The sequence below is a fragment of the Taudactylus pleione genome, unplaced genomic scaffold, assembly GCF_031769625.1.
Source record: "Taudactylus pleione unplaced genomic scaffold, aTauple2 ptg001027l, whole genome shotgun sequence".
Lineage (NCBI taxonomy): Eukaryota > Metazoa > Chordata > Amphibia > Anura > Myobatrachidae > Taudactylus > Taudactylus pleione.
The window spans coordinates 1,694,760-1,719,452 of record NW_028285428.1 but is presented as its reverse complement, the minus strand read 5'-3'; the positions used below and the strand labels follow the sequence as shown (position 1 = coordinate 1,719,452).

The 24,693-nt window shown below is 45.1% G+C and overlaps 1 protein-coding gene across 1 annotated transcript; it reads right to left on the bottom strand.

The window, feature by feature from the left end:
* Nucleotides 1–321: 321 nt before the first annotated feature.
* FKBP7 (FKBP prolyl isomerase 7) lies at nt 322–20,038 on the bottom strand. Its single transcript, XM_088461205.1, has 4 exons — nt 19,535–20,038; nt 13,829–13,980; nt 7,978–8,105; nt 322–500 (listed from the first exon to the last, which is right to left on the bottom strand). Exons 1-4 carry the CDS (start codon nt 19,738–19,740, stop codon nt 339–341), a joined length of 648 nt encoding a protein of 215 aa, XP_088317331.1. The 5' UTR covers nt 19,741–20,038; the 3' UTR covers nt 322–338.
* Between the last annotated feature and the right edge of the window lie 4,655 nt (nt 20,039–24,693).

Here is a 24,693-nt window from a genome sequence, read left to right as displayed (position 1 = left end):
TTAGGGGGAGAAGGGGGGAGGGTAAGTATACTTACCCGATCCTGTCGGGATACCAACCATCGGGGTGCCGTTGTCGGTATATTGACAAGAGGCGTCCCGACAGTCGGCATTACATACCGATTCCGATGGCCACAACTATAGTCCACAGAGCACCTTACATGTGGCTGAAATGAGATAATTACTCCACCACTTAGAAATCGCAGTGTGAAGGAGCCCTTATTCAGGGTTTGATCAGATCACATTTGTGTGACTTTGAGCCCCAAGAAAACTGTGCAAGAAAAAAAAAAATATGTGGCAATGAATACGGCATCACTACGAACAAACAGGAAAATAATTTATTACAATTCATCGTGCCTAAAGACGTTGTATTCATTTTTGGATATGAAGCCGTCTTTGTTGTGGTCATTTTTCTGAAATATGTCCGTTAAAACCGAACCATGTACCGAGGGGTCTCGTCGCTTCCCATCCTTCTTAAACTCTTCTGTTAAATAATGGCTTATCTGCGTAAAAATATAAAGGAAACAGAAGCATAACTGGATGGGCCTTATCAAACCAAAAAAGAAAGAACCATGGAAAACTGTTACAATATCAAGATCCATACATTTTTTTATTTTTTTTTTGCATCTTTGTCCTAATATTTTTTACTGTGTTTTTAAGTACCAGTGTAATTTTGAGTGATCCTACTGTTCACAAAAGCTTTGATATGGTTACACTCAGTGACGGCTCCAGGGGTGGGGCTGCAGCTCAGTCCAAAATTCAAATAGGGGAGTCACACCAACTGCCGTTCCAAACGCTGCCACACAGGACTCACTGGCAGTTGGTGTGGCTCCCCTATTTGAATTTTGGACTATGCTGCAGCCTCACCTCTGGAGTCATCACTGGTTACACTGTATGTATTAACAGATCTGTCCCTGTAATAATCCATATAGGTGTATACCTAGGGCAGCATTGCTCCAGGGGGGGAGTCACCTAGCAGGATGAACACAATGCTTGGTGGTGGGATTGACTACAGTTTAAGGCAGGGGTGATGAACCTTTTTTCTGCCGAGGGCCATTTTGATAAATATAGTATCATTCACAGGCCCTGTACAGGCCACGCCCCCTCCGTGTGATGTCACACGGGGCGGGGCCACAATCACCACTGATTACAGCACAGCCCGGAGCATCCTGAGGATGCTCCAGGGAGCTGTAAGGGCAGCGGTGTACCGCCAAAAGGGTCCTAAGGACTGCTACATAGATTTTGGCTGCAGTGTGCCATTCTGTGCACCCTGCTAGCCAAATGAGGCTAGCATGGAAAAGTTCAGAGGGCCAGACCAAATGACTACGAGGGCCTTATACGGCCCCCGGGCCTGAGGTTCCCCATCCCTGGTTTAAGGGATAAAATCTTGCCTAGTGAACCATTTGGTCAAAGCTGGATCTATGTATTAATGTCTGAATTATATATGTTCGTATTTTATTAATGTGATTACTAAGATCATAAATATTTTATTAATTTTCAAACCACTTAATTACTGTGATTTGTAATCACACATTTATATAATAAGAACTTTATTATTGTCTGTCATAGGTAGCACCAGCCACGTGCACAGGAATGCATCAACATCTGGCCAGCGGTCACCATTACTGGTGCCATGATTTTATATTTAACCACACCGGTATTAAACATTTGGCATTATCCTTTGAGGATAGATAAGGACAATTATAAATCATATGTAAAAAGAACCCAATGTCGTCATTTGAGTTTAAAATCCTGAGAATTCAGTCAAACTGTGGGGACCACTGTCAACATCCGTCCAGGAATTTGTATACCCGGTTGCGCCTCGCAGGTTACCTAACAAGACTGAATCTCCCACTGCCTGACCAAAAACAATCTGTAGGACAGAAAGAACCCTATATTCTAGATTTTTGTGCCTGATGTTTACATTACATCATGTAAAAGGGATTGTTTAAATGTATATATTGACATATATCTGTACTTTCAGTTGTTTAGTTCTGACCCAAAAGTAGTAAAGAAAAGGGTATTTAAAGCCCTTACACCTCGTCTCCTTGATAAAGATTTTATATCGAAACGCGTTGACAGCAGTGTGGTATCCAGTGAAACCAAAAGGGAAGATTATCCAGTGACAGCAAAGAATCAGGATCGCTTACTTCATCCAGCTGGATTTCAGAACTAGAGATGTGTGCTGACCCCTGTGTTTTGGTATTGGATCTGGATTAATCTTCGTGTTTTGGCTTTGATTTTGCAAAACCATCCTCAAGTGTTTTGGATTTGGATCTCTTGATTTTTTATTTTTTTTTAAATTGGATAAAAAGTTTTTTAAAAATAGCTAAAATCATCTAACTTTTGCATTCCAAACCCCTAAATTCAGATTCAAAATCCAAATTCCAAACCGTGGGAAGATCAGAACCGAAACTCAGATCTGTTCGGATTCACAAAATTCGGGTGGATTCGGACTCCTGGAAAACCGAACTGCACATCTCTATTCAGTGCCCATAATATGTACTTTATTCTGGTAGGTGTCCAGTCTTGATTTCTGTTGGAAGTATTTACTATGTGTACAACGTTTTGGGCCTGACTATGTTAGGTATACAAGACCAATTTACTATGTTACAGAATAAAAATTCAGGTTTATATAAAGGTTTGTTTACCATTGCTTGTTTCCTTTGTTTTATCTTATCTTGGGGACGTTGAGTGGAAGATTATTCCATCATGCTGGAGATTTCATTCTCTTTAAAGTCCCTTTGAAATTGCTTATTTTAGTTTTATTGTGGTGACCTAGTGTATCATACAGGCTGGTAATACACTGAGAAGCTGCAGGATGTGTCTACTTTTTTTGTCTGTTCTCTCATTCACTACCACCAAGCTGTTTTTGACACTCATCAGTCTGGAAGGTAATTGAAAAGGTGGGGTAGCTTTCCCAACCATGGGGTGGCAAATCCAACATTCGTAAATATTAATAAGTAAAAATGAATGTAGGGGAGATGCCCACGGGTGCCCCAATCTCTGCAACCTAAGATGAACTAATGGGATTCCAAACTTTCTGGCACTGAGAAAGGAACTTTATAGATCAAAACTTCATTGTGACACTTTTGTTATGTAAAACTAGTCCCTTACTCTTCACAAATGGGAAACAAGCCATATATTACTGTTAAAGGTAGTGTCAGCACTTAAGATAAAAGTGGTCAAACAGCCTCCTACCCAAACGTGAAATATGGGCTGCAATTGGCAAAAAAGGGATGACCGAAAAAAAAATGAATAGTCAATAATCAAAATATTTATTTGTTTGACTAATGGCATCGTAACATAACTCACTATTGTCATTGATAAACGAAATTTAAAAATATTAAAATTGCTTTCACTACTGTACTGTAGACAAAAATAGTTAGAGGAAAATTTACAAACACTTTAAAAATAATTTCAGAAACACAGTATCACAAGTTAAAAATCAGGCACAAAAAACAGGATTTTGGTACTTACCGATAAATCCCTTTCTCCGATTCCACAGGGGACCCTGGAGTTCAAGACAATGGGGTATAGACGATGGTAGAGTAGAGCCTGGCACTTTAAATAATTTAGAAGTGTGACTGGCTCCTCCCCCACTATGCCCCATCAGCCCCAGTTTAAGAACTGAGCCCGAGAGGAGACGGAGGACAATAGGAAGACAAGGAGAAGGAGAAAGTCCACAGAACGGAACAAGACCGATGGAAGGAGAACAGAGGAACCAACTGCAGGGAACACATGCAGTCACACAACCTTATAAGGAACCAACCAAAACGGCAGGTACGCAGCGCTGGGCGGGCGTCCAGTGTCCCCAGTGGAATCGGAGGAAGGGATTTATCGGTAAGTACCAAAATCCTGTTTTCTCCTTTATCCACTAGGGGACACTGGAGTTCAAGACAGTGGGGACGTCCCAAAGCCAACCTCCCGGGTGGGAAGTGCGGAGAACTGGCCGACCCCTTGGCCAAACCTAAACAGGGACTGCCAATAACCGTAGGCCCAAAGAAAAGGCAAGGGCTAAGGATCAAGTGTCGTAGAGCACAAAAGACAATCAGAATTCCATCACTGAACAGCCACAGAATTTCCACAACATACAGCATAGGTGGAAAGGTACAGAACGGCTAGCGAGGCAACGACCGCAGATGAGAAGCTACAGAACACTGTAATCTCAGGTGAAACAGAAAAAACCGGACTGTTGGTAGCAGAGAGCTCCAACCAGAATCCATTGGAGAAAGTCAATAACACGAGAAGAACTCGAGAAAATCCCAATGTAGAGTCGAAAACAGGAAGATGCCACAGTCGCAGACAGGATAATCCCAGCACTGCCGGACATAAACAAATCATAGAGATACGTATAAAGATATCGACACTGATGCAACAGTCACCAAGGGAGAGTGAGCTACCCACATTGTGAAGCATCCCATAAAGCAAGGTTAGAGCACTAGGACAACCATGAAAGTACCCGACAGGAACCTGTCAGAGTCATGAAAGTATCAACAGATACTGAACAGGAAAGCCAACCAGTGTACCTACAGCACCTGGTATTCCCAGGTGGTCTCCCATCCAAGTACTAACCAGGCCCAACACAGCATAGCTTCCAATATCATGTGTGGTGTGGCTGTAGTTTTTGCGTCAGGCATGGAACATAGTGAATGTTACACATCCACGTAAGATGTGCATTAGCCCATAGATGCACCCTAGGCCAGAACCGAAGAGATTCTAATAGAATAGTGGCACTGATTGCTTTGTAGGAACTATGAACCTACATGCCCGTATAAGCTCGAAAAAGTGTAGAGCCAACAGATATGAACAGGTGCCATAAAGGAGTACATTGGCTGCTAGGACAGCAGCTAGGGTGCAGAAGAGAATAACGACTATGTAATGTTAGGTTGCATTGAATAGGAGCATCTTCCGAGACCTTAATGGGTAAGCCCACTTACCTGTGAGCGACCAGAAGCCTTCTGGACGCTACGTAGAATGTCACTTACCTTTTCCATCCCACAGCAACCTGCCTCAATTTGAGTGTGGCTTTGTTGGGTAAGAACCCATGCTCAACAGCACTAACTGCAGTCTGGAGATGTTAGAAAATATTGTAGAAACTAGCAGAATGTTAGTGGAGACATGAAGGTCATCAACAGGACCACATTCTATACCTGAGCTTGTTCCATTAGGGATGTGTATCCATATAGAGATTATACATATACCCCAAAACCGGTCTACTAGTGTATCATTACAATAACACTTATAATGATGAAGTACTTATAAGCCAAGAGACAGAATTAAGGTATTAACTAAAACCCTGTACAGGTCAAGGAACACATGGAAATATCACCTATTAGATGATGGATCCCTACCAGTGACCCCTGACATCATAGTAGTCACAACAAGAGTGATATGGAAAACAAACATTTTACCTTATGCCCATCATCTAATATAACCCAGGCCTGACCCTATAACACTGAAGGAGCCATCTATCTTCTGACATGCCCATGTGGGTTAAATTATATGGGTCAAAGTAAAAGGAAAATAAAAATACGCATAGCGGAACATATAAATAATATTAAAAAAGGACTTAGCACACATAGCGTCTCTCAGCATTTCGCAGAAGTGCACGGTAAAAACCCAACAGGATTGAAATTTTTTGGAATAGAAAAAGTTGAAATTAATTGGAGGGGGGTGATTTAGTGAAAGAGCTAAAAAAACATGAGAGCAAGTGGATTTTCTTACTAAAAACCCTAAAACCACAGGGCCTCAATATAGACATTGAGCTAAATGTCTTTTTAGAATAAAGTATTTATTTTTTTAACATACAAATTCATTCCTCTGGAATACTTTTAGCCACATATAATTAATACTAATAGAAACCACGATTTTTTAAACTATTAACTTAAGAAGACACAAAGTGTCGTTTTAATCAATAAAGTTTTATGAAAGAAAAAAGAGGAAAGGAAATCATGGAGGAGGAATAAAAGGTCCCCCCAGGAGAGTAAACGTCATCCTTGACAAAGTACGTATGGTACGAAACGCGTTGGTGATGGAAACAAAGTTTACAGGCTGCTCGATTAATCTCTCCACCCCATTGAAAGCAAGACGCTGACTGACCGCCACGCAAGGAGGCACAGCACGCCAAAGCTGAAAGGGACGGAGGAAGCATCGCGCACCGCACTGATAAAGGAATACCGGAGGGACGGCAACCATAGGGTAAGAATAGGGACAGTGTGCTATTTTTATTAACGCCTATGCTCCCGCATTCACCGGACCACCTTTGAGACATTCCACTCCATACCACTCTATCATAGAAAGAGCTATAGACATAGAGTGTGTATAGGAGGTTCTGTTTATGTTTTTAATTGAATCGTGGTTTGGTTTATTTATTTAGTGACATAGAATATTGCATAAACAAATACATGTTCAAGCGCTCATTTTTTAACATTTAACTTATGGTATTATAATTTAATTGAGCAGCTCATATCCGCGCAACACTTCAGTTATCATGTTTGCCAGGCCTGACCCTGCCTATATCAGCAGGTGACCCCAGGCCTTCAGGCATAGGAGCAGTAACTCTGTTGTAATTTAGCCACTTAAGCCTTGAGGATGGAATAGAACTTGGATTCTCCATTCTCCGATAGGAAACGTATCCAGCGGCCACTGTAGAGATTCTGATTTCTGAGATAGCTTGTGCCGTATGCGGCAAATCAATAATATGGAGTACCGCAAAGGGTACCGTGCATCAGATTTCCCATGAAAGGGATATATCGTCAGTCATAACCCCAGTTAGAGATTATAAACCGGAATTCCCAATTATTAGGAAATATTATATGAAAAGGCTGGAGACAGCCTAATGTGCGACCGGCTCTCTCGGGCACATTCTAAAAACTGGGGCTGATGGGGCATAGAGGGGGAGGAGCCAGTCACACTTCTAAGTTATTTAAAGTGCCAGGCTCTACTCTACCACCGTCTATACCCCACTGTCTTGAACTCCAGTGTTCCCTAGTGGATGAAGGAGAAAATTTTAAGTTTCACTTAAGACTGCAGCGCATTTCACAGCACCTGGACTGCACTGTCGGGATGGCGGCTGCACTCAGGGCCTGATTCTGCAAGTATCGCTGATGCAATCACGCACGCAGGTCTGCTATGAAAGTACGCTAATGCTTGCAATCGCAAAGCACTCACAGGGACAGCATGCAGACACCCACTTTCCCTCTCTCACATCCGTAATACCATGCAAACCTCATCAAACATCGGAAACATCGAGTACCATCGACCCCTCACGCAGAATTACAGCAGCCCTGTCCTTACCTCTAAACCGTTGCTCACAGTGAGTACACAAGCTGTGTATGCAATCACAGAGGCTAATATATGCACACCCATTCAGTGGCGCTCTAACGGATAGGCACGCCTGCGTTTCTCCGAACAACCCCTCTGTCACCATCCCCAATCGCTCACTGCCTGTCAGTCATTCAGCGATGGCTCTTCAGGGTCTCCAAGATCGCAGTGGTGCCTACCCGCACGCACACTGCGATGCATACGCATGCCCAGTACGCAACAATCGGCCGTCTGCATATGCTTTAGCATCAGCGATCCTTGCTGAACCAGGCCCTGAGCCCACCCCCACTCCTGAATTTTTTTTTAACCATAAAGGCCTAAGTTATTCTTACACTGGACTTCCCCTTCACTAAAAGATTTTTCACAATTTTATATATATATATACTGTGAAAGGTAAGAATTCCTGGCAAAGTAAAATTAAAATATCACACTGATTAATTCATACTTTATAAAATAGTACCAAAAATAGCCCAGGTGTTTCGAAAATTAGATTGTTAGCTCAACTGAGGAAGATTGATGTGTCTGAATAAAATGATCTGATTGTGAAGCACTGTGCAATATTTTGGCTTTATATAAATGAAGCATTATAATATCACTATAATATGTACATTTTGAATAGAGTATTTTGAATATAACTAGTGAACTTTCAATTACCTCATCTCTGGAGAGCTGTTTGTCATTGTCCAAATCTATTTGCTTAAAGGCTTCAATGCTGCGCGGTCCTTTACTGATTCCGTACAGCTCTATTTCAAAGATCAAGGTTGCATTGGGTGGAATTTTGTCTTGTTAAGGAGAAAATAGAAAATGCCCATTAACATAAGTTATTGCAAAAGGTAGATTTTAGGACTTTCTAAGAAAAACAAACAATGGATCGAGTCTTATGTAGGACTACAAAAAAAATGTTTGTTTAAGAAAAACAATAAATAAGATTTATACAGAGCAAATATGCAGTAAAAAAAAAAAAAAAACACAAAAAATTACTTATTTTTTAAAGAACTGAGTGAGTGTATTCAATAATGTATTCACGGTAGGACCCCACTGTGGTGCTTGAATAAATTCATTATCCTCCAGGAATGTTACTGAGGCAGACGTACAGTTTGTCCACAGCAACAATTGACTCGCTAGATTCTGTCCAACTACAAGTTCCAGCATTCCTTTCCGTCCAAAGGTTTATGGTTTTCAACACCAGGGCCGTAACTACGGTAGGACGACCAGTGCCATGGCACAGTGTACCGCAGGGCAGGGGGCGCTGTTTGGACCTGTCAATTGTCCTGTTTATTATCATTCTCACTTGTAGCTTCCTCTTCTGTTATCCCCAGCATCTCCTGGCTGCCCCTATCTCTTCCCTGGCCCTTCCCCATGAGGCCATGGCCCTTTGGCCCTCATTCAGACCCAGTCGCGAGCGGCTGTCTGCTTGCAAGAGGGTCGATGGTCTGCACTGCGCATGACGGAGGGAGCTCCGTCGTGCGCATGTGCGAGACGCGACGAGCGAAGGACTTTCCTTCGCTCGTAGTGTCTCATCAAAAGGGGCGTGCTGTCGATGTTGACTGACAGCACGCCCCCTTTGGTGGGCGTGCCTGCCAGACGGAGGCGTTCCCAAGGGAACGCCTACCGTCTGAAGCCGGCCCCACTGACATCACTAGTGATGTCAGTGGGAGTGATTTTGGCTCTGATAGAGCCAAAATCACTCCTGGCCTTGCGGTTGAGAAACTCAACCGCAGGCTTCTGCTCGCAGTGGCGATGGTCGCGATGGTCAAGACCATCGCGACCATCATCCTGCACGCTCGTATATGCTGTGGGTGGTGACCCACAGCTATACGAGCGTCCAGGAGGATGCCCCATATTAATGGAGGTGGGCCCTGATTCAGAGCGAGCGCTCTGGTCAGAGCGTCCGGCTCTGAATCAGGGCCTTTTTCAGGTGCACTGTCTTATGTCCCTATTTAAAAAAATGGGGGGTGGGGGTGCCAATGCTCTGCTAACAAATGCCAAACTGATGGTTTCTCTCATCAAAATGTATTTTGCAGCTATGAAGGCAATCAGGAATAGATATTCAGAATATTTGTCAGGACAAGAAGATGAGGACAGAGTAATCTTCTGTTGGGCTCAGTGACCCTTCTCAATCTATTCCAACATTAACGGAAATAAAACAATTTATTGCAACTCTGCTGAAAAAATTGGCATTATCTGAAAAGAAACACACAATATTATAAGTAGGATTTCTTTCTACCTACTTTATAATTATTATTATTCATACAGTCCTATGTTATTCTGCAAAAATTGTTATTGTCTTCTGCATTACTCAGGCATGTTCATATTCACAGTTCTGAATTTTCAATGTCTCCTTCGTGTATATATATATATATATATATATATATATATATAAAAAGGCAGGAGCTTTAAAGGGTTGTCCATAGGGGAGAGTTTGAGACGGAGCAAGGGAGTGCACACATATACTCAGTGTTACACATGGCAAAGCTCTGCCCTAAAAAGAGGACCACTGCGTCTCTATGTACGTTAGTACATAAAGCCCATTATATTTGAATGTAATGTCCCCTTAAGGGTACAGTATGTAATAAGGGCATTTGCACAGCTGGCTGCTGCACGTCGCCCGCACTAGGTTCCCCAGAGGGCACCTTAACTTGACAGGTAAGGTTGAAACAAAAAGTGCTCTGCAAATATATTTTTAATGCTGCTTCCTCCTATCTGCAGGAGAAGTGTGCGCAATGGAGCAATACATACAATTACTGTGGTGCCATATGGAGCAGCAGAAGCTACGTGGGTGTAGTGTGACACACCTGCCATTCAGAAACACAAATATAAAAAAGGCTATAAATATATTTTATTGTCATAATAGTCACAGAGCCAGTATTGCCTAAACACATATGGCAGTTGTTTTCATGCGGTGTCCTAGCCTTAAGGAGAGCAGTTTCAGGCTTCAGACTGTGAGGGAAGGTTCAGAGACTAACAAACACAATGTTAGGGCAGTGGGTAATGGGGACACGGCTTACAGAACACAGTAATCAGACATTGACGGAAACACTTACATTCACATGCATTTCCATTTACAAGGTTAGCCAGCCAGCTCTCCCAGCATGCAGTGCTACGTTTGAGAGTAGGATAAAGGTGTGTACTGTAGATGAAGAACAGGCTTATGTTCAAACATGCCATGAACTGATAGACAAGATATCACATACTAAACTTACACAGGTGATGTTCAGGTTATTATGGAGAATAGTTGGAGGCTGTCTATTACCTGTGATTCTGTCTAGGACTTGTCAACAAGCTAAGCTATGAAGAGGATTTACAATGTTATACAGGTTGAGTCTCCCATATCCAAATGTTCCGAAATACAGAATTTTTGGAGCCTGACTGAGATAGTAAAACCTTTGCTTTTTGATGGTTCAATCTACACAAACTTTGTTTAAAGCACAAAATGATTAAGGGGTCTATGTACTAAGCAGTGATAAGAGACAGAGGGCCTGATTCAGAGCCGGACGCTATTTGCGGACGGTCATTCCAAAAAAGGGTCCAGCTATTTAAATTTAGCGCTCACTCTTTGCGGTTTGTTGACGCCTCTATGTCTGAGCGAGCGAGCTAACGAAAAATGCGCTCGCTATTTTGTAAAGATGCCCCTTTGCCGTTCGCATCACACATCATCTCCGGTATTTATTAGATTAATCGGGTACATCGAAAGGCATCAGAACTGCTCGCAGTGCTTGTGGTAGGATTTTCTTACCGCTATCACTGCGAGCAGTTCAGGCTAAAAGACAACCAAGTGACGTGGTCGATGACGCTCCTTTACTAATTATGCACTCCCATTAAACGCCCTTTTGACCGTTTGGCACGCCTGCGTTCGGATCTCCACTCCCCCGTTTTCAAGCACCTTCCCCTGTAATCACACACAAACGGTACATTCTGTCAATCAAATTAGCAGCCCCTCGCTATTTTGCGAGCGCACGATTTCCGACCGCAATGACTGGCTTGCGCATGCGCAGTTGTGCGAACATCGCTCAGAGCGAACGAGCGGCCGCTTATGAGCGGCTCTGAATCAGGCCCAGAGTGAAAAGTGATAAGGAAGTGATAAGGTGCCAGCCAATAAGCTCCCAACTGTCATTTTTCAAACACAGGCTGTGAGATGACAGCTGGGAACTGATTGGCTGGCACCTTATCACTTTTCACTCTGTCTTTTATCATTGCTTAGTACATAGACCCCTAAAAATATTGTATAAAATGACCTTCAGGCTGTGTGTATAAGGTGTATATGAAACATAAATGAATTTCATGTATGAACATTAACTTTGTTTGAGCCACAAAATTATTGAAAATATTGTATAAAATTACCTGCAGGCTGTGTATATAAGGTGTATATAATACATAAATGCATTCTGTGTTTAGATTTGGTTCTGATTCCCAAGGTATCTGATTATAGTATGCAAATATTCCAAAATATGGAATATTCCGATAACCAAAATACCCCTGGTCCCAAGCATTTTTAACATGAGAGACTCAACCTGTACCTTCAATGCTAATAGCACCTGTCTCTGACAGGACTTGTGTATCCAGCTGACCTAACAAGGACCATCATTGCGTGTGAAAGAAACTACACCATGGATGGGATGTGCGGCCTCGGGCTGGATGATTGAACTTTACTAACCACTAACATGGGCAAAATGTGCACAGCTACCTTTCAAAGGTATACAAATCATCAGAAAAAAAGAAATCACCAGATTGTGAACAGGATGTACCAAGCTCAGAAATGTGGCCTGAAAATACGGTTTTGGGGGTTTTACCGGATTTATGTGTACTAAGCACTGCTTCGACCCGATGGGTGACGCCATCTTTAGATTGCATCATCAAGTAGGAGTCTATGGGCTTATTTTTGGGACACCTCCTGAGAGGGATCCAATCGGATTCCTTCCAGCGCCCCACGCGGCAATGTGTAGAAGGACGCCAGAGGGACTTCTGGGTCATAGCTCTGACCAGGAGAGCTGTCCTTTGTGATTTTCTAGGTACATACCAGCGATATCGTCACCAGTATGTACACGATAATTGGCGGTATCGTGGACCTTTTGTTCAGGAATAACAATATATAAGGGGGAATGAACATCACCACACGGATAATAATGAATGATTGAAATAAATAAATTGACACTTAGGACGGTATCCAATTAGCAGCGCTAAAGTAGCGCTGTTAATTGATCATGGCGAGGCTATCCTATTAGCTGCATTGTGCTGCCCGACGCTGGCACTTATTGTGGATATTTGTTTGGACCTGATGTGTCCTGAAAAATAATCCACAATAAGTGCCGATTTTTTTACCACCTAAATGGCGAAAAACACCCAGCTCCGCAAGCTTATCGCGGCCCCTATGTGTTTTCGGGAGAATTATCCTATTATTTAGACCGAAATAATAGGATAGGGTGAAAAAAACATTGGCGAAAAACTGGATAATCCCCGTTTTTCGCCGATTGCGGTTATCCATTAGCACCTGAACTATGGGCCTAATTCAGCAAGGATCGCAATTGCAAAGCTGCACGCAGGTAAAGGATTGCGTGCATCTTAGCAGGACCCATTCTGCCAAGGCATTCAAGGGCTTGCGTGTGTCTAGATTCTGCACGCTCGCAAAATGGATCCTGCGCACGCGCAGATTCCCGATAATCGGGAATCTGCGTGCACTGTTGAAGCAGGCCCTATGTTCAGGGCTAATTGGATGTTCAGGGTAGTTGAGCGATTTTTTTGCAACTGCGCATGTGCGAAAATCCCTAGAAACCCGAACGGCGCATGCGTTACACAGAGTATGCGCACAAAGGCACTGCTGTGATCGGGAAGCACAGTATCAGAAATGTTGTGGAAAATGATGGGCGCTCATAGACGGTGACTGGGGGGGTGTGGCTAGAAATGCGGTCAGTAAATGGTCCCTCTAGTGGGCGTGTCTTGGGAGTGTCACAGCTGCTTACATGGACGCACAACTGCAGGCATAGGAGGCCGTGGTCAGCCATAGGGCTGGTGCAAGCAGGTGAGCCATCAGGAAGGGGTAGCAGGTACTATTTACCCAGGGCACGGGTCCTGCAGCCCGCCTCTCCACCCCAATACTTTAGTTCGGGCAGGGAGAGAAAGGACTGACTGCTGCTGCAGCAACCTCTCTCCCCAGCCCAGCACACACACTGCTGTCATGCTGTATATGCTGGGCTAGCGATAGAGGCTGCTGCAGCAGTCAGTCCTCTCTCTCCCTGCGTTATATTCAGGGGAGGGAGCGATTGTGCCCCCACCCCTGGACACCGGCGCCTCCCTGTGCTGTGCAGCAGACATGTTTAATTTTTTTTAGGAGGGGGTCTGGCTACACCTTCCCGGGTTGGTCACGCCACCTGCCTGTACCTTGGCCCCGACAGAGCTGTCGGCAGCCATGGGTGCAAGTTTCGATGGTTGACCGATGGTGGTGTCTGGAAAATTATTTCTGTTTCAAGAAAGGTAATATCAGCACCGGTATATGCGTGATCAGATTTACCATAGCCTTTATCTCCGTAGGCCCATGAAGAAGGAATGATCACTTTCCTTTTCTCTCCTGGGCACATGTCCATCAAAGCTACATCAAGCCCCTTGATCACTTGCCCAACACCGAGAACAAACCACTTGGGATGGCCATCGCTTTCCGATCGACTGCAGGAGAAAAAAAGACATCAATGGAGCGAGAGTCATAATAACACATGTGGCTATAAACAAGGATGAGGACAGACGAACCATCATAGAAAGTATTATAGAGTACACTCCAACATTCAGATCTGTGTACTGGTGCTCTGTTTTCATGGTCTTCACCAAGGTCTTACTCTGGATCAGAAAGTGCTGCTCTAATAATGTGGCGGTGACCTATAATTTCTTTTTTTGATTTTAAAATCAAAAGTATGATTGGGAAAAATTGTTTGTTTTTATGATTTTTGCTCTTTATTTTTTTACATTCAGGTATTTCCCATGCAGAACACTTCATTTACTAGGGCTACTTTTTTTTACTACCACTATGGCCCTGATTCAGAGCCGGACGCTCTGACCAGAGCGCTCGCTCTGAATCAGGGCCCACCTCCATAAATATGGAGCGTCCTCCTGGACGCTCGAATAGCTGTGGGTCACCACCCACAGCATATACGAGCGTGCAGGGTGATGGTCGCGATGGTCTTGACCATCGCGACCATCGCCACTGCGAGCAGAAGCCTGCGGTTGAGTTTCTCAACCGCAAGGCCAGGTGTGATGTCAGTGGGGCCGGCTTCTGACGGTAGGCGTTCCCTTGGGAACGCCTCCGTCTGGGAGGCACGCCCCCGGCACGCCCACCAAAGGGGGCGTGCTGTCAATCAACATCGACAGCACGCCCCCTTTGATCAGACACTCCGAGCGAAGGAAAGTCCTTCGCTCGGCGCGTCTCGCACATGCGCACGACGGAGCTCCCTCCGTCGTGCGCATGCGCAGTGCAGACCATCGACCCACTTGCGAGCGGACAGCCACTCGCGAGTGGGTCTGAATCAGGCCCTATATTTTTGCATTTTATAATTAGCATATATGTGTGTGTGTACATGTACTGTACATACTGTATATATCAAGCCCTGAGAGAAGAGCTGCTTCTCCCTATATAACTAGAGAGATTGCTCCTGCGGTCCCTCAGTTTGCGCATTGCCCGTGATGTGGAAGCAATTTATTAAACTGAGCTTAGCTAATCTTATGGCAGTTTAAGGAAAAAAAAAAACATAACACTTTAACAGATTTATTATTAATACTTTCGGTGCAATCTGGCGTCCAAATTCTTTGGTGATTCTTCTGTGCATGCACCAAGGGTCTAATTATAGTATCAATTAACAGTACAGCAGCGATCTCTGAGGATTTATTTACTGCGCTTGCGCATCCTTTTAGATCTGTGCATGGGCTGAACGGCCATTACCAAAGAAGAATTGTCTGGAGGCATTTGCAGTCAGCGTTATGCTGACTGCGGAGGGTAGAATTACGCCGCAGGAGAGTTGGGTGCAATATTGTTATACAGCTGCGGTACTTAATTCAGAATGCTATGCTCCACAGTGAAAGTGAGGATTAGATAGAGCCATACTTGTTATGTGCTGCTGAGAATCATCCGTTTACTGACTGTAGAGATAACCACTGCTCTTGGAACCTGGTCAGAATGTCGATAGAATGTCAACATGTAACATATCGACATATAGAAGTTCAGTCAAAGGGGACGATTCAATTGTTTTAGACGCCCTCACTGGGCATCTAAACAAATAGGCGACCGATGGAGCAATTCATTTGTTGCTTTATTCGGACGCCTAAATCTGCAGGGGGACACATATCTTCTCGCAGCCTCCTGAGATGTGAGAAGAACTGTGTACAAAGTACGTTTTTTGGGGGGGCACCCTAATATAGCAATTTATACAGCATTTTATTGTTAAATTTAGGATTAGGGTTGGGTTTAATTTTAGGGTGGGTACACACCTGAATGACTGGCAATCTTGCCCATGTTCAGGGTGATTTGCCTTCACTCAGGACATCGCATGATTGCCGGTACACACTGCACGATTTAATGAACAACGGAACGATCACTTGTTCCGTCCTTCATTACTATGTATGGCGCTGCATGTGATATCGTGTGATTGGCCGTGCTGCACGACCAATCAAGTTATTGCATGCGACCGTGGGCACACACACTGCATGATACAGTATGCCCGATTTTTCATTCCAATTTGTCTAAATCGGCCAAATTGGGCCGATATCGTGCAGGTGTGTACCCAGCTTTAGGATTAGGATTAAATAATGAAAAATACTAACTTGACATTTTGACTGTCCACTTGCATGATATCATGGTAACTTTATGACCACGTTGACATTTCTGGCCCAACGGTAAATAATCTTCTACCGGGCAACTGCAGCGGCTCCAGTGGCATCTTCTGGTTCCAGGTGGTAATGTGAGTGTGACTTCCTTTGCAGATATCTGACAGTGGCGGTTCCGGTGAGTATTCTTACCTTATGCCCAATCCCTAACCCTCTCGTCCTGCAGCCTAACCCTAATTTCAACATTCTTACAGTCTCGACGTTTTACATATTGACATTCTAATGCTGGGTACACACTAGACGATATGCGGACGATATGTCGTCCGATCCGGTGGATCGGGCGACATATCGTCCACATCGTCCAGTGTGTACAGACTATGTCACTGATGATGCGTGCTCCTGCGCACCGTCAGCGACACCGCCTGTCGGACCTATACGCACTTGCCGATGCCGGGACCCCTGCCGGGTCCTGTCGCGCGACAGCTCGGATGGGTACACATCGTTAAATGTGTACCCAGCCTAAGAATGTCGACATGTTGCCTGTTGACATTTTAACAATGAAGATATCATAACTGTGTCGACCTAATGACTACATCTCGATCAGAGAACAATCAATCCTGTGACAGCTGCATTGCTCAGGTGAATAATACGCAGTCTGCCCAAATCATATTTTTTGCCTACCAGACGTGTTAACACATGTATTCACTGATTGCATATACAGTGCCTGATTCCCAGTCAGACTCATCTGTGCCCACTTTGCCCTCCCACCACGGCAGACTGCTTACTACTTTACACTGCCGAAAACTGAGGTTTCGTGACAACATGGAGGTGGGGTGTGAGTGGATGACCAATCAGCATCTGCAACCGTAGAGATTGTAGATACAGATTGGTCCTCCCCACTGTCATTTTAGTGGGGTGAACTAAAAAGTATTGCTGGTCATGGGCATACCTACCATAGGTGCAAGGGGAGCAGCTGCTATGGGGCCCATCTTCCTTGTCAAAGTTACATGTGTTATATACATTTTTCACCATTGGGTGGTACATAAGGGCCCTTATAAACTGTTGCTATGGGGCCTTCAAATACCTAGTTACGCCCCTGTTGCTGGTTCTATATTTGCTCTAGGGATGGGAACGAGCTGGTGAGTAAAAATGTAGCAATTACGTGGTACTATGGGCCTGATTCAGAGCCGCTTGCTATTTGTGAGCGCACGCTCTGAATCAGGGCGGGGAGTATTTTATTTTATTTTTTCATGTCCACTCACTAAGCTGTGGGCAGGAGATGATTATCGCGACCATCGGCATTGCGAGGAGACCCTAAGGTAGGGTCTCAGCACTCGCAATGCCGAGTGGACTTCCAGCTCTAATAGAGCCGTCTAATAGAGTAGTCAGTAGGGACGCCCACAAACGCCAGGCGTTCCTGTTCAGCCACCCCCCCCTACCCGCCTACAAAACGAGGCGAGCTGTTGATCAACATCGACAGCCGCCCCGTTTTGCTGCGAGCTCCGGAGCGAGTGAAGGTCTCACTCGCTACGGGGCTTGCACATGTGCGCACTGGGCCACCATCGACCCCGCTTGCGAGCGGGTCTGAATCAGGCCGTGTGTCTTTAAGTTAAAGTAATGAAAGACCATCCTACCTAAAATCCTATAAATATATGACTGCCTATAAATAGTTTAGCACAGTGGTTCCCAAACTGTGGGCTGTGGCACCCTGGGGTGCCTCGGGACACTTGCAGGGGTGCCTCAGGTTGGTTGTCCAGCACCAAATCAAAGTATTTATTGTCAATGTAATGTAAATATGTGGACAAACAGAAGAGGAAACCCGTCCATCACCACATAACTGAGCCTAAGGATGACAGGTCAGCACAATTTACTTCACTTTACTACATTTTTTTCTGAATTTCTCAATAACAAACTTTTGGCTTAGGGGTGCTGTGAAAACAATGCTGATAAACTACGGCGCCGTGATGCAAAAAAGTTTAGGAACCTCTGGTTTAGCATTTTATAGTTAGTACCGTCCTGTTAGAAGTGCTGAATGGCTAGCACGCAAGTACAAATTTAGCAAGTAACACTTCTGTCATTTATTTATAAATAGGAGGCAGATGTTATTAGCCATATTTTACTGGCAGTCAGTTTATTTTCCGGGGACTTTCTGGACAAATCCTTTCTTTTGAGATCCTGTTATTACTTATTGTTGATTATATGTTGATTATTCTTTATCATCAACATCATCTTATTATAAGTTTATCCATTCACACACAGAATCAGTATGTAATACCGCCGGTTCAAATCCGGACACGAGAAGCCTGACAGCAGGAGATCCCGACACTGGCTGGTAAGTACCCTAACCCTTCCCTCTCCCCCCTCAACCCTCCCATAGGGTTGCCTAATCCTAACCCCCCCTTCCCGCACCCTACACCTTACCCTCCCGGGGAGGGGGGGGGTGCCTAACCCTCATCTAGCCCGGGGGTGCCTAACCCTCCCCCCAAAACCTAACTCCGCTACACTCCCTAAACCTAACTCTTCCCTCCCCCTTCCACGGCTAGCGCTAAAGACTTACCTCGTTCGGGCTGTCGTCCTTCGGCGGCGGGTGTCAGATAGGTTTCAGTATTTTGACACCTATCTGAAGTCCCCCGTCGGGCTCCTGGTATCGGGATATAGACCCGGCGGCATTTAGTCCGCCAACCTATAAACTGCATCCCTTCACACACATCCTACCATAAACTGAGGGGTATATTCACTAAAGTGCGGGTTTATAGAACTGAAATTGTTACCGATAGCAACCAATCAGATTCTACTTATCATTTATCTAGCACCTTCTAGAAGATAATAGCTAGAATCTGATTGGTTGCTATGGGCAACATCTCCATTTCTATAAACCCGCACTTTAGTAAACATACCCCTGAAACTCATCCTACAAAGATATAAATAATGTGACAAGATGCTTTCTGGATTTGCACAGATTTCCTACCATGGTCCATAAGCTGTGCAAGTACAGTAACTGGATTGTGACTAAAAGGAGTGCAGGGCTGGTGCGAAAAGATTCCCTAATTGATACAACACTGAGTAATATGTTGGAGCTTTTTAAATAAAGAACAATCATTTTCTAAATAATGTTACATTATGTCCTAGGAATTATTATTATTATGCTGCTATATATTTTACATTTAAGCTCTGTGCTCTCTAGCCTGTGTCTGTTAGTAAGCACCTAGCTGTAATCTCCCCAGGTGTACAGCACTTCGGAATGCGGCGACCACTTTATAAATAAATAATGTAATACAGTAAGAATCACAAAAACTACAATCACTCATTATCTTAAAATTAATTTAAACAAGACAAAAAAATAAATCTGAGCTGTATTATAAGATGAATGTTTATCTGGACACTTTTAACCATTTTCGTTGCCACTTACCTGCAATAAAATTTGGAGAGATCCTTCGCTAAGTACCCATCGTAATGGGCATTTACTAGATCGCCTCTTTTGCTCTTCTGCGTGCAGACACTTGGCATGTGTTTGACTTCTATTTTAACTTTGTCTTCTTCGCTTTCACACTGAATATGGAGAGTGAGTAGGCTGAAGGCCTGCAGGAAGAAAAGAAACTTGGGGTAGGGAGGCATTGTTACCTTCTCTATTCCCTGCCAGCAACAAAAGAGGGTCAAACCCTTGATCTTTTCGCTACTGTTACTATATTACACGTGGCACTCTGCAGAATAAAAAACACACACTCCCAAATAGTTCTGTCTAAGATGCAAGTCAGAAAGCTGGCTCAGCTTGAATCACTGCAGTATGTAAAATGCCATTTGATTGGCCATCCGAATAACGTAGCTCAGCCTCTCATCCAATGTATTCCTTGTTTTCCTGGAAGAAAAAGTTATAGAACTGCAGCCTATGGCTTTAGCCACTATCTCAAGTTACTGACCTGAGGCATCTGCCATTATTCCCAGGAGGAATGCAGCAACAACATTAACCCCTCTCCTTCCAAACTGATTTAAAACACATCTGGAACAAACACATTGAACGTAAGGATGTGCAAACGGCATATCATTGTGCTATTAAATGAATGCAACTTCTTTTATTTTATTGGTTACATAGCTATTGCTCTGAATGTTTATTTAGAATGAGCGTTTAACCACTACAAACACCTGAGCTAATGCGAGTGCGCCACCACACCCCCACACCACATGCCGTTGGCGCCACCACACCTCCTGCAGTGCCGAAAGTCGGCATGTATGGATATATGCTACTTTGCTATCTCTGCGCAAGCGCCATCACACAATATCATACACAGTATGGCACCGCCAGCAGGAGGGAGGGGATCTATGTGCAGTGCACATTGGCGCCCCCCAGCGTTAATATGTCACTGTTGTTATAGCATAATGGCAGTTGCAGTTTGATACCTTTGGGCGGTATAATGTTAGATAGTTGTATTCTGCAAGTAAATCTGCACTGTCCCTCATTCCCGAACCTGCACAACCTGACAATATTGTCAGGTGGTTGGACAGCAGGTTCGGGCGATGAGCCACGGCGTCAACAACCAGTGGGAGCGCGCATTGCTGGTCGTTGACGGCATATCTACTGCACGATATTGCGGATGATGAGCGATTATCGTTCAATTTATCGTGTGATGGATATGCGCCTTTACTTGTCCCTATTGGAACTGTGGAAGACTGCAGCTTAACTGTTTTCTTTAAATCTTGTGATCTAAACAACTGCAGGTTATACGCAATCTGGTTTCAGAGCTGAACATAGTAGAGTTAAGGTACCAGGCCAAGGTGCTAATGCTGGGGACACACTAAACGACATGTGTACCCAGCGATGCGACAGACGACCCCCCCACCCTCCCCGCCGGCTGACATACCAGGCGGTCCAGGCACACTGGACGATCCGGTGCCTGACCAGATGGGACTGCATGTACATGTTGTACCGATGCGTCGGAATCGGGCAAATCGTTTACAAAATCGTGTAGTGTGTAGGGGCCTTAAATGACTGGCAATGTGAGATAGAGAACAAGGATTGTTCCTGCCACCAAGTGTCTAGCCCAAAGTAAGGTCTGCAATACTGCCATTGTCAGCCTTCTCTTTCTTTAACAAAAGCTATTTGCTTAAATTCTACCTTCCAAACAGGCACCAACGGCTCAAGGCTGAACGTGAACTTTCTCTGAAATATCTGTTAAAATATATGGGGGAGATGTATCAAACTTTGGAGAGAGATAAAGGGGCCCATTTATCATTAAATATTTGCAGCTTATTCCCCAAAATGACCCGTTTTCAGGTGTGGGGGGGAACCACAAATACAGTATTTAGGATTCCTCCACGTATGAAGGAAGGACCGCAGCAGATGTCTCTGATACCTGCTGCGATCCCTCCATTCCCGCCACCAGCCCCCATAGGTTTCTGTGGGGGATGCAATGCTGACAGATTTACCAACTTCCGGAATGCACAGCATTCCGGAGATTGGCCCCCGCAGATAACGCCATCTGAAGATGGCATTAGCGTGTTGTAGCCTATGGGCTGCACATTGCATAATTAGCCGGCAGAGGTTTCCCCCGGAACCCTTTCCGGGAATGGCGGGCACGCATATGCAGTCAGAGGAACTACGCATGCGCAGTAGACAAGGCGGCACTCGGGGCACATCATAGAGACGGACTCCTTTCGGCGTCCGTCCCTGCGGTGATACATTCCAGCGCTATGATCGCATCTTGCAATACGATCATGGGTGGTAGTATCATGCTCATTAATAAATGGAACCCATAGTACCAACCAATCTGGTCATTTTTCAGACACAGCATGTAAAATGGCAGAAGCTGATTGGTTGGTGCTAAGGGGTCTATGTACTAAGCCTCGGAGCAATGGCATATCCATCCATATATAGTTATACTTACCCTATCCGTAATCTCCAGAGTGCTGTTCTGCAGTGCTGGACTGGTGCTGCAGAGCAGCAAAAATCACAGGGAAAACGGCAGTGCCCATTTTTCCGGTGACTTGTGCATGCACAGTAGAGATGTCCCCAGTGTTGGACTGGGGAATGAAGGGCCCATCAGGGGAATGCAATCATAAATGCCCACTAAGGGGTGTGGCCAGTTGCTGGTAGGGGTGTGGCCATCTGACCAGAGCGGTGTGGCCCGCCATTAAAGAGCGCCATATTATATGGGTTGGATATGGGATGCCAACGCTCAGGATCCCGGCGGACAGAATCCCGATGTCCGCATCCGAAAAGGGGTAGGATACCGACACATGTCAGTAAATATCCTACCCCTAAACCTAACCCTCCCCGCAGCCTAACTCTAACCCCTATGCTTAACCATCGGGATGCCGATGCCGGGATTATGCCTGATGTCGGAATTCCAGGGGCTGGTATTGTAAGCGCCGGCATCGCGACTGCCAATATTTAAACTACACCCCTATTATATAAATAAAAGAATGTATCTTTCAAATAAAGCCGGTTTCACATTTATCATTGATCCCCATCATGCTAGCAGGATATAGCATCATCTTTATCATAGTATCCCCATGTGCGGCCCTTATAAAGGATAGAGGGCATCCCAATGTGGCTCCCAAAGTGTATCAGGTTGGCTATCACTGCCATAGTGGATGGTCCTGCAGTACAGCAGGCAAATTCTGTATACCGTCTATGGATTCACCAGTCGGTATTACAGCGTGCACAGATGCTGATAGTGGGCCTCTCCAGTGGCATATCTATAATGGGTGCAATGTGTGTGAGGCACACGGGCCCCCATATTATTTTACTAACCTATCCGTGGTCCCGCGTCGGGTGTCTGCGCTGCTCAGAACACCGGAAAATGACCGCGGCGGCCATTTTCCGGCGTTCTGCGCATGCGCAGTAGACTCCGGGCACTAGAGTGTGCCCGAAGTCTACTGCGCATGCACAGAATGCCGGAAAAATGGCCACCATGGCCATTTTCCGGCGTTCTGCGCATGCGTCAGTCGGCTGCCGGCCACCGGGGAGAGAGAAGGGGGCCCCGCAAGGGAGTGCACACAGGCCCCCTCCTCTCTTAAGACGCCTCTGGGCCTCTCAGTCCTTGCACATTCAGTCGCACAGATGTACAGCAGGGAAAGAGTATGTAGCAGCATTTGCACAGAGTTGCAGAGATTGTAGCATCAGTTGCTTCTGCATACGCTTCTGCCTCCATCCCTGAAACAGGCCCTCTGTCTGATTCTCAGAGACGTAACTTTTTCCATGGAAAACAAATTAGAAAGTTTTAGTTTACACAAACACTGTTTACAACACCTTATGGGCACTTTTCAAAGGGTGTTAATGTCTCTGACAGGTGGAGACTGAGGGTTACACTTGTTATTAGAATCTGTGGTCAAATGAAGAGAGAACTGTATTTATATACACCGTGATTTTCAACCTTTTTCAACTCGCGGCACACCGAATAAGATTATAAAATTGCCAAGGCACACCATCAGTCCCACATGGGAAGAAAACGCACACGCAGTGTCCCTCACTGTAAAATGGGATTTTGGTACCTACCGGTAAATCCTTTTCTCTGATTCCACAAGGGACACTGGAGGTGCTTACGCTGGGGTATAGAGGCGTGGATAACTGGAGCCGGCACTTTAAATAATTTAGAAGTGTGAAGCTCCTCCCCCTCTATGCCCCATCAGCCCTCAGTTTAGAAAATGAAGACTGAGAGGAGATGGAGAACAAGCGGAGTAAAAAGGGAGAGAACACACAATAATCAAAACATACAACATATGGAACAAACCGAACAGGAAGGCTAAGAGCGCAGAGGTGGGCGTCCAGTGTCCCCTGTGGAATCAGAGAAAAGGATTTACCGGTAGGTACCAAAATCCCATTTTCTCTTTCATCCACTAGGGGACACTGGAGGTGGTTACGCTGGGGACGTCCCAAAGTTTTCCCCACGGGCGGGAGCGCTCTGCGGGGCCTGCAGAACAAGACGGCCAAAACGGGATGCCGAACCCGCGAATGTATCAAATTTGTAAAACTTGACAAACGTGTGCACAGAAGACCAAGTGGGCGCATGGCACAACTGTGACGTGGAGGCTCCCCTACCGGCCGCCTAGGACGCACCCACAGAATGTGTGGAATGAGCCGAAATGGACGAAGGAGGCCGGCGTTCGGCACCAACATAAGCCTGATGAATAGTCAGTCGGATCCAACGTGCCAAAGTCTGCTTAGATGCTGGCCAACCCCTCCGAACCGCATCATAGAGGACAAAAAGTGACTCAGACTCACGGAGGGAAGCAGTCCTTCAATATAGATGCGGAGAGCTCTAACCACATCCAAGGTAGAAGAACCACCAGAGTCCTCCACCAAAGACGGTACCACAATAGGCTTATTAATATGAAAAGCCGACATTACCTTGGGAAGGCGGCTACCGTCCGGAGTTCCGCCCTATCAGCATGGAACACAAGGTAAGGTGGCTTATAGGACAGAGCACCCAATTCCGAAACTCAACGAGCCGAAGCTAGAGCCAAGAGAAGGACCGTCTTCCAAGACAAGTACTTAATATTCACCTCTTCCAAAGGTTCAAACATGGACGACTGAAGAAACAAAAGCACTAAGTTCAAGTCCCAAGGAGCAAT

What these genes read in the sequence shown, in the direction of transcription:
- FKBP7 (XM_088461205.1), bottom strand. Translation starts at nt 19,740, where the DNA reads ATGCCTCCCTACCCCAAGTTTCTTTTCTTCCTGCAGGCCTTCAGCCTA. An exon ending in CTCTCCAAATTTTATTGCAG is followed by an intron (nt 13,981 to 19,534) that starts GTAAGTGGCAAC and finishes TTTCTCCTGCAG; the next exon opens with TCGATCGGAAAGCGATGGCC. An exon ending in CTACGGAGATAAAGGCTATG is followed by an intron (nt 8,106 to 13,828) that starts GTAAATCTGATC and finishes CTCCTTAACAAG; the next exon opens with ACAAAATTCCACCCAATGCA.